The sequence below is a fragment of the Acomys minous genome (assembly GCF_964271855.1).
Source record: "Acomys minous genome assembly, chromosome: 1".
In the NCBI taxonomy this organism is placed as follows: Eukaryota; Metazoa; Chordata; class Mammalia; order Rodentia; family Muridae; genus Acomys; species Acomys minous.
In genome coordinates, this window is record NC_140483.1 from 98864839 (window position 1) to 98883838 (window position 19000).

At 35.5% G+C, this 19000-nt stretch overlaps 1 protein-coding gene across 4 annotated transcripts in view; it reads right to left on the reverse strand.

Moving 5' to 3' along the window:
* Positions 1-19000, reverse strand: part of ZC2HC1A (zinc finger C2HC-type containing 1A) — a gene marked incomplete at its 5' end in the record, with an annotated part of 39958 nt that overhangs the window by 4049 nt on the left and 16909 nt on the right. For 2 of the 4 annotated variants that reach the window (XM_084789275.1, XM_084789276.1), the window contains 5 exons: positions 2280-2387; positions 12166-12265; positions 12723-12822; positions 14357-14505; positions 16328-16469. In XM_084789275.1, the coding sequence (XP_084645401.1) occupies positions 2280-2387; positions 12166-12265; positions 12723-12822; positions 14357-14505; positions 16328-16469 (599 nt within the window). Of the gene's footprint in view, positions 1-2279; positions 2388-5176; positions 5294-12165; positions 12266-12722; positions 12823-14356; positions 14506-16327; positions 16470-19000 lie in introns of all 4 variants that reach the window. The other 2 variants (XM_084789278.1, XM_084789277.1) reach the window with 2 other exon arrangements.

The window sequence follows — 19000 nt, forward strand, 5'->3', positions numbered from 1 at the left end:
ACACACACACACACACACACACACTGTTAGATGATAAGAGGAAATTACAGCTTGGTATACCCCTTGCAAACCACAAACACAATGTTAAATGAATTAGGAGGAATATATAACACTAATTAAGGGAGAGTGACAAAAATAAGCCAGCATTTGGCCAGTGAAATACCAAGAATTCAAAATGTAAAAGATCAGTTACATACAGAACACAGGCACCCAGTAATAAGTGCCTCTTATAAAGACTAAAACTTCAGCTTTACTAGGCATTACTAAATTCCGTGCATTAGTGCTAATCAATGTATACTCTAACTAGGAGCAGACAAAGTTTTCATTATTATACTTTCTCACAATGTGTTTTGTGTGAAGACATTTTCTTTTGTTCACCTAGTAAATATAAAATGGTTAGATTTTATATGTATATGTTCCTGTTTGTGAGGCTAATGCTCTTTTCACATTCCTCTGGCATTGGTATGTCTTCTACTGGCAATATGTCTGCTGTTCCTGCCCCCTACTCCCACCAAACCCCAGAGCTATCAACTATATGGATCGCCCTAACTCTTGTATGTATAGAAAATCCCCACATGTCCTCATCAGCCAGGGAAGTTCAACCACTGACCGGAGGCCTCATGAGGCCAAAGAAGCTATAAATGGGACCCAACACAAATCACAAGCTTACTAAAATATTCTAAGAGTTCACTTTTCCCCGGTTTTGATAAGTTAACTGTACTGTTCACAAATGACCTTTGTAGATGGACAACATAGTGTTACAGTATCAAAGGCCTGGACACACTCGGCTGTATATAGTAACCTCCTCTCCCAATACGTGATCTCAATCGACCTCAGGCTTTTGCAGCACTAGTTTTTTTACTCTTTTTTTTTTATTATTAAATTTTTTTCTCCTTTATTAATTTATTCTTGTTACATCTCAATGGTTATCCCATCCCATGTATCCTCCCATTCTTCCCTCCCTCCCATTTTCCCCTTATTCCCCTCCCCTATGACTGTTCCTGAGGGGGATTACCTCCCCCTGTGTATGTTCATAGGGTATCAAGTCTCTTCTTGGTAACCTGCTGTCCTTCCTCTGAGTGCCACCAGGTCTCCCCCTCCAGGGGACAAGGTCAAAGGTGAGGCACCAGAGTATGTGAGAAAGTCATATCCCACTCTCCACTCTATTGTGGAGATTGTTCTGTCCATTGTCTAGATCTGGGTAGGGGTTTAAGGTTTACCGCCTGTATTGTCCTTGGCTGGTGCCTTAGTTTGAGCGGGACCCCTGGGCCCAAATCTGCCTATCATAATGTTCTACTTGTAGGCTTCTAGGACCCTCTGGATCCTTCTACTTTGCCATTCTCCCATGCTTCTCTCATCTAGAGTCCCACTAGAATGTCCTCCCCTCTGTCTCAGTTTCCTGGTAAGTGAAGGCTTTCGTAGGCTCACAACCATAGTTTTTTTACTCTTAGTATGATCAAATATATCCTTTGCTGTAATTCAGTATTTACTGAATTATTCAAGAAATCCCTTCCTATTTCAGATAATGATTTCATATTTTCAAAAACCTTAATAGCTTTTCTTTTCCTATTTAGGCATTTGTTTACTAGTAAATAATTTACTGGTGTGTGTGTGTGTGTGTGTGTGTGTGTGTGTGTACACTCACGCACATTATGCATAGCAAGGGCTCTAACCACAGTCATTGTTTCCTCATTCCTCCAATTTCAGAATCCATTTTATAACTCAATAACTCCTCTGTGGATGGGGTCTGGTGACACATCTTGCTACTGATTTTCAACTTTTCTTTTAATTCTCATTTTTCCATTTTTCTGTTTATCCTTTCATTCAAAAATGTTAATCTCTCTCTCTCTGTCTCTCTCTCTCTCTCTCTCTCTCTCTCTCTCTCTCTCTCTCTCTCTCTGTGTGTGTGTGTGTGTGTGTGTATGTGTGTACATATAAAATGTTTTCTTCAGGCTTACATGTCAAAATGTGGAAAAATACAATAATGTTACGCATAAGGTCAATTTGCACAGTTAATACTATACTTGATATTTAACCATGCAAAAGTAAGAAAAGAAAAAGATAAATCCACTAAATATGAACAAAAATTATTTGAGTATTTTACAACTAAAAAGTGTAAGAAAACGTTATATTAGCCTCAAGAATTTCTTGTCAATTAAAACACATTTTAATTATGAGTTCTATAATAAAGAAAAAATCCATTTATCAACATGTATATAAAATTAGACTGCAGATATTAATTTTAACTCTAATTATTAGGTTAGCAGAGCTAAACATACCTGGCTATGTAGCTATCAGTAAAAGTTTTTCTTTTGTTGGTAGGCACACCTGCTGCAGAATTTCTTGCCAAACTAGGAGGTGTAGTATTTCGAGATTTGATATTAGCTCTGGAAGAGAGAAGGTGATAGCATGATGAAAAGTATTAAAATTAATGTTTCTTGATTTACCTTTTTATATCCATAGAAAAATAGAGAAATTCAAAAGAGTAACTTCCAAGTGATTATGCTTAATCTGAAAACAAGTAGAATTAGTGAATTTCAATGTAACTGTATAACACCTTCATAAAGTACCGAACAGATCGTCGTTTATTTCATGCCTTATAGAAAGTTCTTTCCAAAAACCTACTTAAAAGCCTCATTTGTAACTGCTCACAACAGGGACACAGTTAACTGTTGATGAACAACTCCTGAGAAAATATAAAAGAAGTACTATTTGCTAGCCTAAGAATACAGGATATGGTTACAATAAGAAAATTTGCTCACTAGTTGAAACGATAATATTCATTTTATGAAAGTTCTTAGAATGACTAAAAATAAATAAAGATTTAATCTCAACAACTGCACAGACTGAAATAACTGATATAAGGGAGACTTGTTATTCTAAATTCCCATACTGAAACTTTAGGAATAAAAAAAAAATCTATGAAGTTTACATAAATTTGGATTAAAATTCCATGTTTACTGGTAAGCTTTGTAATAACAATAGTAATAGTAATGATAACTTAAGCCTCCTCATCGGTAAACTGACCATTTACATTACAGAAAGGATTTCAGATATAAATTCATATAAAATGCAGTATATTGATTGTACCACTACGGTTACTGCCACTACAGGTTACCTTTAGTTACCACTACACACTACATACACTTCTGTATTGAATAAGTACGTTATTTAATTCTAGTAAATAACTTCATGTTAGATGAAATAAAGGAGGAAAAAAAAACCCTTGAGTAACTTAACCCATGACTCCACTAGTGTGCTGCACAGTCAAAATTCAGAGGGCCAATAAGGCATCAGTCCCCTCCTCTTCTTTAAGGACAAAGTTTATGTTACAAACAAGCAATTTCAGAATATAAATGGAAAAAAAAAACCTTTGACAATTCTTTAGAAGTTGTCAACCTTTGGCTGTAATTCTTCCTACTCTACTATTTTATATGGTAAAGTTGGACACACCCTAACAGGTTAAGTAACTACTTTCAAAATGTATACTAGTAACTATTCCTCAAATACACACTATACTAAATATGACAATATCATTCCCTGCCATGTTGACATTTTATTTGTTTTTGAGATATCATATAAACATACTGAACTACATGCCCGGCTTGGAGAGCCTGTGTTTACAGCCTATATGTACGCTGTAATGCTACTGTGTGGCCAGATTAGTAGTTGAATGTAAGTGAGTGACTCTACAGATTGCACATTCAACACAAAATGCTACAGACAGGTCACAGTGGCTGCTCTGAGTAGTTATCTCTTCAGCTAGCAAAGCAGCACCTTGGTGCACTGGTGAGATACCCAAGACTCTTCAAATGGTCCCCTCAGCCTATCTACGAGGTTTACTCTATTCTACTTTTGTGAAGTAGAACTGGAATTAAGCCTTTCTAAGTTGATCTCCATATTCAAAAAATTACCAGAGTAGCATTCAAATAGGGATTATAGTTTTTCACCTTTTCTTTTTAAAAAGCTCTACAAGTATTGTCAGACACATTATCACCTTTATATACAAGGTCTAAGATACACAGATAAAATATACCTTGAATATCATTTATAAGTGTATCATATATTAAATCATTAAACTTAAAGGAAAGTATAAGATTATCAACCTAAATATCTATGGTATTTTATGCCTATTGTTTCTCTAATATCTCCTAAGAGATTAAATCTGACTATAAGTCATTCTGAAAAGATTGTAAAGAACTAACTAGGCTGATCAATTCTTAACATGTTGCTAACATACGCAAAACAATTTTGTTCCTGGTTGCAATCTAGTAAGTATTTACTCTAAGCGTATATGTGAGTTTTATATATGAGAGTGCAAACATATAAAGAAGATTAATTATGAAATTACACTTCATCTTTTTCCTAGAAAATGTCCCCTGATACCTGCATCAACTCCAGGCTCAGAACACAATGGCTTCCTTCCAGAAATGACCACTAACTAATGAGAAGCAACCATGCTATGTTAAAATCTTCCCTGTAACTATTTCATTGTATGCCTAGTTAAAATTAACCATTATAGTTCATGACAAAGTATAAGCAGGATAAACTGTTAACTCTGTTAATAACTTTCTATATTTCAAGTTATTCATTTGCTACATCCTAATTGCATCATTTATAAAGGATAGATATTAGCATCCCCAAATCTGTGACTCCTGAATCTCATGCTACTAAGAATTTCAAGAGCAATGCAACCACCATCTTCTTGGTCAACAGGCCAAAAGAGATAGCTCTTTATCTGGACCTCTTCTGTGTGTCATGGGGAACTTACAGACATCTAAAGACTAAGTCTCTTGACTGAATTTCTGGGATCATTTTCCTGTAGCTTGACTGTTTGACTGTGTAATTTGGCCTACACACTTCTGTATAAAGCAGCTACTACTAAAATTCTTTAGCATTCACAAAAATACCTGTTGAAGGTGACTGCCACAATACCTTCTAAAATTAATAGTAAACAGAACAAAATTAATTTAAATGATCAATGTTAATTTGAATAGAAATGCCTAATAATAAAAATAGTTTATGGTTCTGAAGGTCATTTAGCACTAAAATGGCTGGAAATGATTAAAGTAAGATTACTTTTACATAGAAAATAAGAAAAATACAATATTCTATAATAGAAGGCCCATACAAAATATTTGATAAAGACCAACCAGACTGCATTATAAATACTTACTTGTAAATGGGTAATAACTCATGTCTTTTGAAGGCACTGTTTGACTTTGTATCACTGTCATACAACCTTTGCACATGTCTTCCAGTTCGAAGTGGAGGGCCTAACTTGTCCATCTTACTATCAAAATATATAAAGGTGTACTCATAAGGAGATTGCTACTTGTTTTTTGCTTCTAAAGAATTATGTAGACATAAGGATTATTTTTCTTCAGAAAAAAAGCACTGTGGTTCACTAGAAAGCCACCCTCTTCCCTTAGTACTCTGACTGGCAGCATAAAGCACATGACACAGACCTATGAGTTCACAATGTGCCCATCATTAGACCAGAACGCTCTGACCATTCAGGCCACCTTGCCAGTTTCCATGAAGTTTTAATGCCACATTTATCCCAACTAGGGAATAAGTCAGAAAACAGCAGTTTGTATAAAGCTAGATGTGACCTTCAAGCCGTTATTCACAAACAACATAATTTTCATTTTCCCTGAACTAGAAGAACTATGTATTTTTATTTTACTTTATGATTCCCCTTGCATTTAAAAAATATAATAATTGAATAAGGAATGCTTATGTTTATCTTATTTCACTTTCCAGGAAGGAATAAGTTTATTCTGAAATATATGTAGGGAAAAGGCAAAACATGATCTATACTTTGAAAGACATGGCCATTCTAGATATAGGTAAAACATTAACCAAGCACACAATTGTGAAACCTTTTTAAACCTAAAGTGTACTATATCTCCATCTAGCGGATACTAGTGCTAACTGCAGGTTTGTAGGACACTTCCTTGTTAATAGCTAGCTATGTAATCTAATTATATAGCACTACCAACAAATACCAATTCACAAGAGAGAACAAGAAAATTAACAAACTATCTCAAATTAATGGTAAAAAACATGCCATCTTTAACATTAAAAATATATTATCGAGCTAGGTATGGAAGTGCATGCCTTTAAGCTTGGCATTTCTGAGGCAGAAGGCTCGAGCCCAACCTAGTCTACATAGTGAATTCACATCCAGCCAAAACGACAAAATGAGATCCTGTCTCAAATGTATGTGTGTATGTGTATGTATGTATATGCATATACATATGCATATATATATATAAACACATTCACACACATATACACATAGTACAGAATAACTTTATTTTAAAGGGATGTCTACTCACTTTGTTTTTTTCTTCCCCCTCAGTAGGTAACTCAGTAAGCTCTAAAAAACATATCATGATGTGTCAGACACTGCTAATTTGAGAGAACAGAGTAGTAAAGAAAAGAGCTGACTTCTTAAGGTTAGCACCCAAAAAGGGTCTGTTCACATTTCTAGAATGTAAGTGTCTCTGAGGAGCACTGTCAGGGCTGTTTGATGCTCTCCGTCTATGCAGTCAGTGGGCACTCACAGTATGCATGTGGTGGTAGGTACAACACACAGACTTCAGTAAATGTCTTCAACATAATTTCATGTCTTGGAAATTAAAATTATCTCTAATTTATAACAAATTAGAGAATCCAATGATTTTAGATTCTAATTAATCAAGTTTTTCTTTGAATTGCTAAATATTAAATAATCATCAAAGCAATACTGTCACAAACACTATCTTTAAAAAGGGGATTGTGGCTTATGAATAAGAAAGAAAGTCTGCCTCAGAGAAAGTTACTGAAATTAGATTTTAAGAAAACTTCCGCTTAGCACACTTAAGGCCCTGGATTTAATTCTCAGCAACACACACAATTTTAAGTTTTACATATAAAAGTCGATTCTTTAACTATGGCAGCAGGTATTTAAATCCTGCATGTGACCCAATAAAGAACAAGGAGATACAGAGACCCAGATAAACCCTACGGTGACCGTTGCCTGGGCTACACAGACAGAGGAGCTGCGAGTATGTTCACACTGTGAGAACTGACTGAAAGGCAGGCCCCAGTGGTGACTTCTGCCAGACATCTGAGTTTTATCCAACCCCTATAGTATGTAAAATATAAACTCACTATATCAAAGCTTATATAGAGACCATAAAAATGATTGTATTTTAGACAAATACATACTTGAAATGTTTCTTAGACCAAATTTTAGTAAATGTTATTTCGCTAAAGTCAAACATATGTTCTGCTATAATCTCCTTTGTTAGGTTGTATACACAAACTAAAACATAAATGTCAATTAATTATCAAGGTTTTATACAGCATTTTTTTTTGAGTTTTCAAAGGATTCATAGCTGAATGGCCACTTGAAATATTTGGTAATGATCTCAACTTATTTCTGACTTGAAGTAAATTTCAACTGAAGAAAAATTCCTTGTTTATACCTGATATAAAGAATAAGTCCACTGAGAAAAAAACCTCCCTACATATGAAGAGACTTTAACAGCAGAAAACAGCAGAGATTGTTCCATAATCAAAATTTGATTTCTGGAATCATACTGGAAAAGATTACCAGGTGGCATCTATTTTTTTGTGGATCTCCATAGTGGCATAGTGGATATTCTGTGATGTATCAAAGCTCTAGAATTGCTCAGATATATATTTTGATCTAAATTCTAATCCATTACAGATAATTTAGTATATCAACTCCACAATAAAAAAAAAATCACCCTAATAGAGTGGCTTCAATCACTTTTATTTACACAGTATCAGTATACTAGGCTCATAAAGCAGAACATTATATAAGAAAGATGGTTCTAGGTTCAGAAGATGGCTCAGCAGGCAAAAGTGCTTTCAGTAAGTCTAATGATGATGAAGACCTGAGTTCAATCTGCAGGATGCACATGGTGAAAAAAAAGAACACCTATTTCCCACAAGTTATTCTATGACTCTCACACGTATCCCTTGGCATGCATATGTACACGCAAAATAAATAAATATTAAAGAAGGGATTTTTGAGGAAACATGCTTCTTTCATATAAAAACTAGACCTATTTATTCCTTACCAATTTAATGTAATAAAATATTAAAATTACATTCAAATTTTTATTAAAAGATGTTCTACAGGGCTAGGGAGACAGAAGCCCAGTCTGCACAAGCAGGAGGTTATGAGTTTGAATGACAGAAGCCTGCTGCACAAGCAGGTTATAAGTTTGAATCCACAGAAACCATGTAAAAAGCTGAGCATCATTCTGTTCACCTGTGCTGGGAGATGCCAGAGAAGCCAGCTCTGATCAGCCATGCTATGAATTACAGTGTCAATGACAGAGCCTGTTCCAAAGAATAAGGAGATAAAGACAATCGATACTGACCCCAGGATTACACACACACACACACACACACACACACACACACACATACACGTACGCATGCACACGCACGCAAACACACTCATGCATATACACATGCACACACACACTCGCACATGCACACACACGCATACATACGTGCATGCGCACGTACACACAACTTCACAGAGGTTCCTTCCACATATTCTGTAGCTCTACTTTTTACCCCACCAATATGATCAATCTCTAAACAAGTTTTTGGTTTTCACAGTAACTGAAGTAAACTACTAAAAGATAGTAACTCAGCTATTAAAAACAATGTGCTTGGTATATATTTAAAATGGCAAACACAAAGAAAACACAGTTTACAAGGACACACAACTACATCAGATTTATCTTACCCAAATGCATATTTTTGAAATTGCCTGGGGCTAAATAGAATTATCTTTTAGAATGAGGGAGAAAAAAATTAAGTGGTTTTTTTTTAAGACTGTAGAAATAACCACAAGTTATCTAGAACTTAATGGTCAAACATAAGAATATTTCCAAGTACAAATCTTAAAATGTCATGATCCCAATATATGATTCATAAGACTAGCATACATGAGTAAAGTGAACTATACTGAAGACTATAAACAGAGTGCTTGGAAACAGCTGGAGGATCCTGAAGTGCTAGCATTTATCAATCTCAGAGCACATTCAATTCCTTCAATGTTACACTTCACCAATGCCTTAATCCAGTCTTCAATCCTGAGCCAATGTGCAACTGAAAAATACTGTTGCTATGCAAAATTTAAGTAATTCTTCTACAGGATCACTCTTCTATGATGAGCCAATAAGCTTATAAGAATGCCATACACTTATTTTTTGTTCTTCATACTGTTGACTCTATCATCACGGTGTTTACAATTTAGCAGAAGAAACAATAAAATGAATCATTTCTCCAAAAATTCTAAAAAAGGAATGGTAGCTGGACCTAAATAGATGGTTGTTGAAACAGGAACATAGAAATACTCCAATTAATACAGTAAATATATTGACCGGAAGCAAACCATAACTCTGGTTCAAGAAGAAGGATCTTCTATATACACAATATGACTGCCAGTTTAATATGATATGGGGCAACCAAAGTGCTCAATTTTCATGGCATTATGAGCAGTGCAATACTTAGAAAAACATGTGTTCAAACTCTTTGCCTCTCAGCAAAAACAAATTTTCTTTTAGGAATCATATAAATCAGGTTTTTGGGTCAAGTTTTTAAACCAGTTATCAAAGTCTAAACACAATCAAAGTGTGTCATCAGAGAGATATACTCTGTACACACCTACTTAGTGGCACAGCAGGGGCCTGGTTTCCTAACTCCATGATCAGTGTGCTCACTCATTCACTTCTCTCTCTCTCTCTCTCTCTCTCTCTCTCTCTCTCTCTCTCTCTCTCTCTCTCTCTCGTGTGTGTGTGTGTGTGTGTGTGTGTGTGTGTGCGCGTGCGGTGCATCCATGTACGTCTATGCATTTTGGGCTGTTTGTTTGCTTTTGTTTGGGATTGTTTGCTTGTTGGGATGTATGTGGGTACACATGTGTACCAGCCCATACAGGACTGAGGCTGGTATCAGGAAACATCCTTGACTGTTCTTCTACCTTATTCATTGAAGCAAGGTCTCTCAATCAAACCCAAAGCAGCTGGTAAAGCCTGTCTTGTTAGCCAGCTTAATCTGGAGACTCAGACACCACCTTCCAAGGCTGGAAGCAGGCAGACTGCTGCGCCTACTAGATACCGCATGGCTTCTGGGCATCAACTCACTCTAGATCTCAAGCTGGTATAGCAAAATTTAACAACTGAACCACCTCTCCAGCTCCAAAATTCTTTTTGAAAAATTGTACCAGCTGGCTTCATGTGTACAGCCTACTTAAAAAGTTTGTCATACAACTTACTATGACCAAAGAAGGAATCATCAGTATACTACAAGTATTGCCTTCTAACTTACAATCAGCTGTAACCAAAATACTAGAAAGACTACAGCCCAACTAAAGCAACTCTCCTTACTATGGTAAAAAGGTTTTGTAACTCACTGCTGTATGTACATATTAGTATACAATGCAATGACTTGACCAGTTGAGAAGACAAAAATAAATTAGTACTGTTTTGTTTTTTTAACCACCAGAAGATGAAATAAGAAAAAGACACATAACCTTCATACTTCATATTTTGTTAGTTGTTTTTTGTTCTTTCTACTCTATTCTCTTGTTTATCTGTTTTCTTTTTGTTGATGCTGGGAGCTGAACCCAAAGCCTTGCACATGCTAAGCAACTATCTCACCACTGACTTATATGGTCATCCTAATAAACTCTGTGTGTGTGTGTGTGTGTGTGTGTGTGTGTGTGTGTGTGTGTGTGTGTGTGTCTTCACACATTGGTGTGTCTCTATGTAGACACATATATGCCATGGTGTACATATGAAGGCAAGAGGACAGTGTCAGGATTCAGTCTTCAGCTCTCCCTTTTTGGCACAGGGCCCTTGTTTTCTGCTATGTACACCAGGCTAGCTGGCCTGTGAGCATCCATGTCTCCTGTTCTGCCTACACCTCCAGCAGAATGTTAGCATTACAGTTACTGTCTTATAATGCTTATACTGCAAATGCTCTAACCACTGAGTCATCTCCCCAGATTCTCAGTCTTTATAGAGCCTGGATTTCCTATGTTGTCTGAATTGACTGGGGGAAAGATGGCTAGTCACAACTGACAATGACTCCACTGTAAATTTTTTTCATGAAAACAAGTGACAATGAGTCAGAGATAAAGTATACTTGAAAATAACGTGAGTTGTTTCCTTAACCAACTGTACATCTATAAAAAGACAAAAACTTCTGTACTACTTGTTTGGGGGCAATCCGTAAATTTTGTTATTTATTAACAGAAAAGAAAGTAAATCTATGAAAATAAGTATTTAGATAATAAAATATTTAATTTTATCGAGTTTTCCAAAATTACAATGGAACATTCGAAGTGGAAGCTTTTTCACTAAAAGCCATCTATATAGAATGATAGAAATCTAGAAAGAATAAAATTATTATTAAATAAGAATTTACTAATAATTCCATATATTCTATAATTTTGTCTGCACATATTTTTAGTTTCTATCATACTACACTTTAGACAATATTGGCATACTACAGAAAATTTCATGAAGAATTTTTACTCTATATTTTTCTCATATCAAAATCATAAAATGTATTTATTTTTAAGATTGCCAAGTATCTTTATATACATTTCTATTCATATTATCCCACCAAAACTACATATTTAGTGATTTTTGTATATTATAATAAAAATACTTGACTGTGTTCTAATAAAAAAAGATCTCAATTACCAACTGGCTTTTCCTAAAAGTTATGTAGCTTTAAAGAATCTGATTCTCTGAGTTACTCCATTACTATGGGGAAGACTTAATTTAATCATACACAGTCTCATACACAGTGCCCAATATATTTGTTATTACTAAACCTTCAATAGTTCACATCATGTCCTTAGACGGCCCAAAATAAAACTGTACACACACACACACACACACACACACACACACACACACACACACACACACCCAAGGATCTTGACGAATATCAACTCCTATTTTTCTGCAGCAGTTACACTGAGATTTTTTTCAACAGTCTGTTCACCAGTAATGTGCTAAAACAAACAAAAGAATCAGGAGAAAGACTAAGGACAAACACAAAGCGTTGCTATGACGTAAACACATACCACTAACAGCACATTCAGCATAGACTTACCCTGCCTGAGGGGCTGCTATTGCTCTATGAGAAGGAGATAAGGTCTGAGGTTTGCTCCCCAAAGGATTGTTAACTGAAGATGCTTTACCCGAAGGCACACCTTATAATAAAAAGGCAACAGTTTTAACAGTAGTCTGAAAGAAAATTCACATAAAGCAAGAGGCTCTAACAAGGAAAACAGTTTCTTAGTAATATTCTTTGTGCCAATAGTTACAAACTAGTAATTTTAAACTATCAATGACGACTGTGTCCATTTCTCCTTTTTATCTCATGTCCAACACACAAAGAACATCCCACTTTACTAGTATCTTCTTGAAGCCATTAGTACTTGTCTTATAGGACAGCTTCAAGCTCACATACAAGAAATGAGTGAAAACACTGTGGCTTTTCAAGAAATCAAGAAAGGAGCTTCGTTGTAAGAGCTACTCGAAATTATTTCTATTTTATCCAGAAATAACCACTAGCCTAAACTTATTTACAACTTTTTAAATAATCTAGAATAGAGCACTTGTGTCATTTTCTTATCAACTGACATGTTGGCATACGGGTATCATTACCTACAACGGCTTTGCTAGCAGTACTTGGCTGTGGCAGTCGGGAAGATCCTGATGATGCAGTTCCAGGAGAATTTGATTTTTTAAGTGGAGATGGTTTATACTAAAATAATGAAAAAATGTTTTAAAAATCAACATAATTTTGTTATCAGGCAATTACAAACCAGTTCAACAGCTCAAAATCCCTAAGAACAGGTTTTGTTTGTTTTATGAGAAAAGGCTGTAGAGACATATGTTGATGAGTTATGCAGCATTAGAAATGAATTTAATAATACTGATAAAAACTTAAACCAGGTAAGCTAAATGTTCACATTTATAAAATGAAATATTCTAGTATAAAAGTCAAAACAAGTTTATTTTTGACAAAAAAAAGTTTAGACAGACCAACTCTTCTACAAAAACTATAAACATCTCAGGAAACTACACTGAATGTTTGCAATTGCATGGAAACCATTTTAAAAGCACTGAATGTTAGAGTAGGTAAGAAGAAACTGCCATGTTCACCCATTGGAGACTGTAGCAACTGCCAAGAGCACACAGAAATGTTTTCAGACAGACAGTGTCAAAGAATTAGAAAGACAATGAAAACAATGCCCATCTTTCTACTCAGCAGTAAGACAAAGAAGAATGTGCATGTGTTTGTGTGTGTGAAATCCCTGAAGACCCTAAAACAGTTTCCTACCTACGAGTTATATTTATATGTATGGCCAAACATACAACTAAGCCAGGGTGCTTACCAGAGAGCATTTTTCTAAAAAAGAAACTAATTATAGTCTAGTCCCTAGACCAAGAAAAACACATTTGAGTTGAAAAAAAGAAAGACAACATATGAGCAAAACTAAGATTCAAAAGTTGAAATGACTTTTCTTAGTAAATGAAGTATGATTAAAATAAAGATACTTCAATGACCAACAAAGGTCATTTTATATTGTGGATTACAAACACAGACATTACTACAATCTAAGAAAATTTCCAAGTATGTGATATGTTAGAGTCAAAATTATCATGAGAAACAGAAAATACTATAATCAAAGATAAAGATTTTTTTAAAATTTCCTTCTATATTGGTGGGAAAGTCAAAAGAAATACCAGTAGCAATCAGTTTAATTTGGCATTTATAAATCTCAACGCACAACTGCAAAACAAACATTTAGTTCCAGATGTGATATAGTATACACCAAAGACCACATGCAATACAACAGAACACATTTCAATTATTAAAACTTTGGCAAACACATTCCTGAACCACAACAGAATTAAAAGTAAGCAATACTGTATCTAGAATACTCTAATTATTGTAAAGTAAATGATTCATTTGAAATGAACTATAAGTAAATAGATTAAAATTTAGAATATATTTTGAACTAAATAAAAAAGATTTCTAAGATGCAATTAAAACAATACTAGGGAAAGAAATTAACTCCCTACTAAATGAAATACCTTTCAAATAAATTAACTTATACTATTTTTTCTCAACTTGTCACTCAAATCTTGTACCAAAGTCCTTAGTAATAACACACCATTTTAGCCAATGAGAAAACTATAGTTTACTGTTATGAATCATAAACATAAACACTAAGTCTCAAAGAGGCACATTATTACTTATCTGTAGAAATAATATAAACTGTACACTTCACCTGAGGCCGAGAAGCTGGTTTTCCTTTGGAATCAGTAGAAAATTTGCCCTTATTACTAATACGTGCTGCCTGTTCTTTACAAAAATTTATATGTCTGTCCGCTGCATTTTCGTTGAATCTCCTCTGGCAATAGGGACACTGAATGTAATCTAAAGCATATGAAAGCAGAAACAAGTCAGTAACAAAACACCTGAATGGACAGGAAGAATTGTTATGATCAGGAGTTCAAGGTGAGTGACATAAATTATAATGGCATCTGATAACTATGGTTCCCATTACCAGACAGAAACCAACTTGGCTGACCTAGGTTTAGTAAGGCTATTTAAGAAAATGTACAAGAAATCAGTATCGCCTACATTTCAATCAGGCTGAGAAAAATTGAAGAAAAAAAAAAGAAAAAGAATAAAGTATCAGTAAGAAAGAAAAAGTAAAAAATATATGTATTATTTGTTTTCATCATGGACATAAACTTTATATGGTACCTAAACAGTAAAAACATTAAAAATATAAACTGATTATATTATACAGACTAAATTATCTTTTTAAAAATAAAATCAAGAAATAGGTAAACAGTCTGCCAAGAAATTTATACTCTAAAGTGAGGTCCCAAGAAAATGGAAGATGTAGTTTAAAAATCAAACCTTCACTGACATAATACAAATTTCGGAAGAAAAAAATCTCTACTTATTAGTGGAACAGTTTAAAATATCCAACAAGAAATTATATGGCATGTACAAAAGCTTAAAGAATTCCTATAGACCAGATGCCCTGACAAACAGGCATGCCTTCATTTCTTACATGGATATGAAGAGTGCAGACTAAGAAGTGTTCTAGCTAGTCCAGTTGGATTATTCCAGAAACATACAGAATCATTAGTACTTTGGGGTTAGCAAACTACAGCCTGTAAGCTGTAATCCAGCCTGTATATTGAAAATAAAGGGGTTTTTGTTGTTGTTGTTGTTGTTGTTTATATAGATATGACTCTATCCATTCACTGACACATTGTCCAAGGCTTATGACAAAACAAAGCTAAGTACTCCCATCAGTAGCCTTACTGATATTTAATACCTCAAATCCTTCTAACTTGGCCTTTTACTGAAATAACTGGCAAGTGGTTTCTCTAGAATAAAATGTTTTTAAAAATCAGATCTAAGTTGGCTAAAGAACATTCTGTTTGCTAGGAAGTAAACTCTAATCAAGAGCACCGATTCAATTTTAATGTGACTGTTTAGATTAAAATAACACCTGTTACAAATGTTCTAACAGCCAATAGCACAATGTCAATCCTACTACTCTAGTCTATCTCAATATCTCCCATGGATTTTCTATGATCTTTTTACTTTGATAATAAGTAACAGCACAACTTCTAGTTTTCCAGTAGAAACTATAATACATTGCTTTGAAAACATAATTTAGGTAACTGGTCTACATCAGAGGTTCTGGATTCATTATATATTTTAGAAATATAACTTTCTTTTCAGGCAAGGTACTAAACAAGAACCAGGCAGCCTAACTATTCAAATCCTAATGAATGTGTAACAAGCATAATTGACTTTCTATATATCAATATTTTATAATTACAGGACATATAATAGCATTGTTACAAGAAGTGGTGTGTTTTTATGCTCTGTAAGGATGTATCTTTATACCTATGTTCTTGGATTATCACAGTTATTTTACACCAAAGTATTTAAGGATTATGTGCCACTAAGTTTTGACATGTTTTTTTGTTTGTTTTTTTGTTTTTGTTGTTGTTGTTGTTTTTGAGACAGGGTTTCTTTGTGTAGCCTTGGCTGTCCTGAACTTACTTTGTAGACCAGGCTGGCCTCAAGCTCACAGCAATCCACATGCTCTGCATCGTGAGTGCTGGAATTAAAGACATGCGCCATCATGCCTGGCTATCTTATATCAAGATAAAGACAAATTCTATCATGCCTACATGAACATTTCTGCCAACAATGCTCGACATACCAGGGTCATAAGAAGGTGGAGGAGGAGGGGGAAGTTTGCCACCCTCTTTAAGTGCCTGATCAAGCCCTTTTGCTGCTCGTATGGTGGCAATGAATTCCTCGTGCTTCCTTCTCCAATTAGATGGCTTCTTTGGTGGTTCTGGCTAAAGATAAAAACAAAGCAACATCAAAATATATTTTTTAATAGACTGAAATAAAATTTCAGGTAAAGCTATATTATCTTAAATGGTCTCTTAGCAAGAATCCATCAGTGATAGTTCCCAAATTAAAACTGCAGTCACATTGCATGCAATTTTTAAATATAATTCTACTTAACACAGACACTGTTAAAAGTGTCCTTTATAGGTGTTCAACCATATTTACGCTTATACTATAAAATTGTCTTTTCTGATCCTTTATATAGTAAAATGTACCAAATCTGAGGGGTTTGAACTGGTTTTAGAGGTTGAAAACAGTTCTATCTGGATTTCACTGGAGTTTCTTTTATGAGTGAGATTGAAAATGTTTTCATCATCTCCTTGAATCTTTTGGGTTTTTTTTTTGTTTTTTTGTTTTGTTTTGTTTTGTTTTTTTGTTTTTCGAGACAGGGTTTCTCTGTTAGCCTTGGCTGTCCTAGACTCGCTTTGTAGTCCAGGCTGGCCTCAAACTCACAGCGATCCGCCTGCCTCTGCCTCCTGAGTGCTGGGATTAAAGGCGTGCACCACCATGCCCGGCATCTTTTGTTTTTTAAAATACATTTATTTTATTACATATGTATAAAACAAACTACATACAACAGGGAGAACCATGTGACAATCATGAGAATCATGAGCTCTATAAATGTTACATTCATAGTGGTTTAGCTATTTGTACTTGTCCAGCTTGAAGTAAGCATCTTTCCTGTTTTGTTGGGTCTAAATTTCTGAATGAAATTCAGTATCCATCCTATCTCAACTCAAATAACTTAACTTCTTTATCTTGATTTAAAAAAGACCTTATCCCCTAACCAACTAAACTTGATTGTAAAACTATACTAACTGGCCTTCAATGCCCCTCAGAGACTTAAGGAATAAAGCTTAAATTCCTGAGTGAACCAGCAGTGCAGGTTAGCAGCTCCCAAAATGTACAAATTAACTTAGCCAGTTTACTGCCTGAACAGTCACCCAACACTCTCTAAAACGTTGTTTTTATTCACAGGGCAGAAACTATTGAAGACTTGCTTACACTGTCTTGGCAGAGTACAGCCGTTGATCTGCCTGCATCTAAGCTGCCCATCTCTGAGTCCTAGTCAACTTCTTTCCATGTTTTTTAGGCTTTTAGGAATAATTCTTGCTAGATACAGAGGAAATTATCATTTTTCTCCAATTCTTGTGGATCTATAAGTACTTTGATATGAAAACTTATTTTAAAACTGTTAACTTACTATTTTCTGTTGGCTTTTGCCTTTTTTTTAAAAATTATCATTGTGTATCTCTTTCATTCTGCTATATAGTGTGACATAAGAGTTCATAGTACAGAATAAACATACTACAATACACAGACCCAAAGAAGGTAAGTAACAAGGAAGACCCAAGGAAAAGGTTGCTTAAATCTCACTCAGAAAGGGAAATAGAATAGACAGAGGTAGTGGTTGAAGAGAAGGAACAAGGTAGGGCAGGGAGAGCAGAGAGAATTAAGGGTGGAGATCAGACCTGGGGAGAGTGGGGTGGAGGGTGGAAGGATGGAAGGCCTGCAGAGAAAAGAGAAACTGTGGGTAGCGTCTTCTCTGTGACAAGTTGAAGACCTAAGTCAAAATAGGCCTCTGGGAGGGTATGAGGGGAACTACTGCTGAGACTCCTAGTAGAAAGGGTCATAGAGACTAAAGGACACCTTTTAGATAGATAAGACTCCTAGTGGAGGGAGGAAAATAACAACCCACCCACAAAAACTATAATCCAAAACTTACCCTGCTAGCAAGGCATGTAGGGATAAAGAACAGACAGAGCAGTAATTGAGGCAGTGAACAAACCAATGCCTGGCGCAACCCAATGGAAGAGACCCAATCCCTAACGTTCACAACATTCTGCTTTGCTTGCAGACAGGAGCCTATCACAGTTGTCCTCTGAGGGCCTCCCCATCCAGCAGCAGTTCAAAACAGATGCCGAGACTCACAGCCAAAACTTGGCCTAGGCATAAGCAGTCTTGTGAAAAGTGGAAGGAAGAAAAGTGACAAGAACTCCACAAGAAGACCAATAGAGCCAACTAACCAGGCCCAGAGGGATCTGTGGCATCTGAAACACCAACCAAGGATCATGTATGGACTGATCCTAGGTCCTCTATATAGATGTAGCAGATGGGCAGCTCAACCTTCATGTGAGTCCACTATGAAGGAGATGGAGGCTGATCACTTCTCCCTGATGGGACTGCTTTGCCAGGTCACCGGGGAAGAGGATGAATTCAGTCCTGTTAAGACTTGATGTGTTGGGGGGGGGTGTTGGGGGCAGAAAAGGGACTCCCCTTTTCTGAGGAACAGGGGAGGGGTATGGGGGAGTGAGGGTGGTACTGGGAGGAGAAAAGGGAGTGGGCTATGACCAGGATGTAAAGCGAATAAATAAATTAATTAAAATGGTCAATCAATTGTTTCTGTATCCTCTACCTATTCAGCCCTAACCCAATATTGAAATAAAACATTCAGTATAAACTAAACACATGAGTA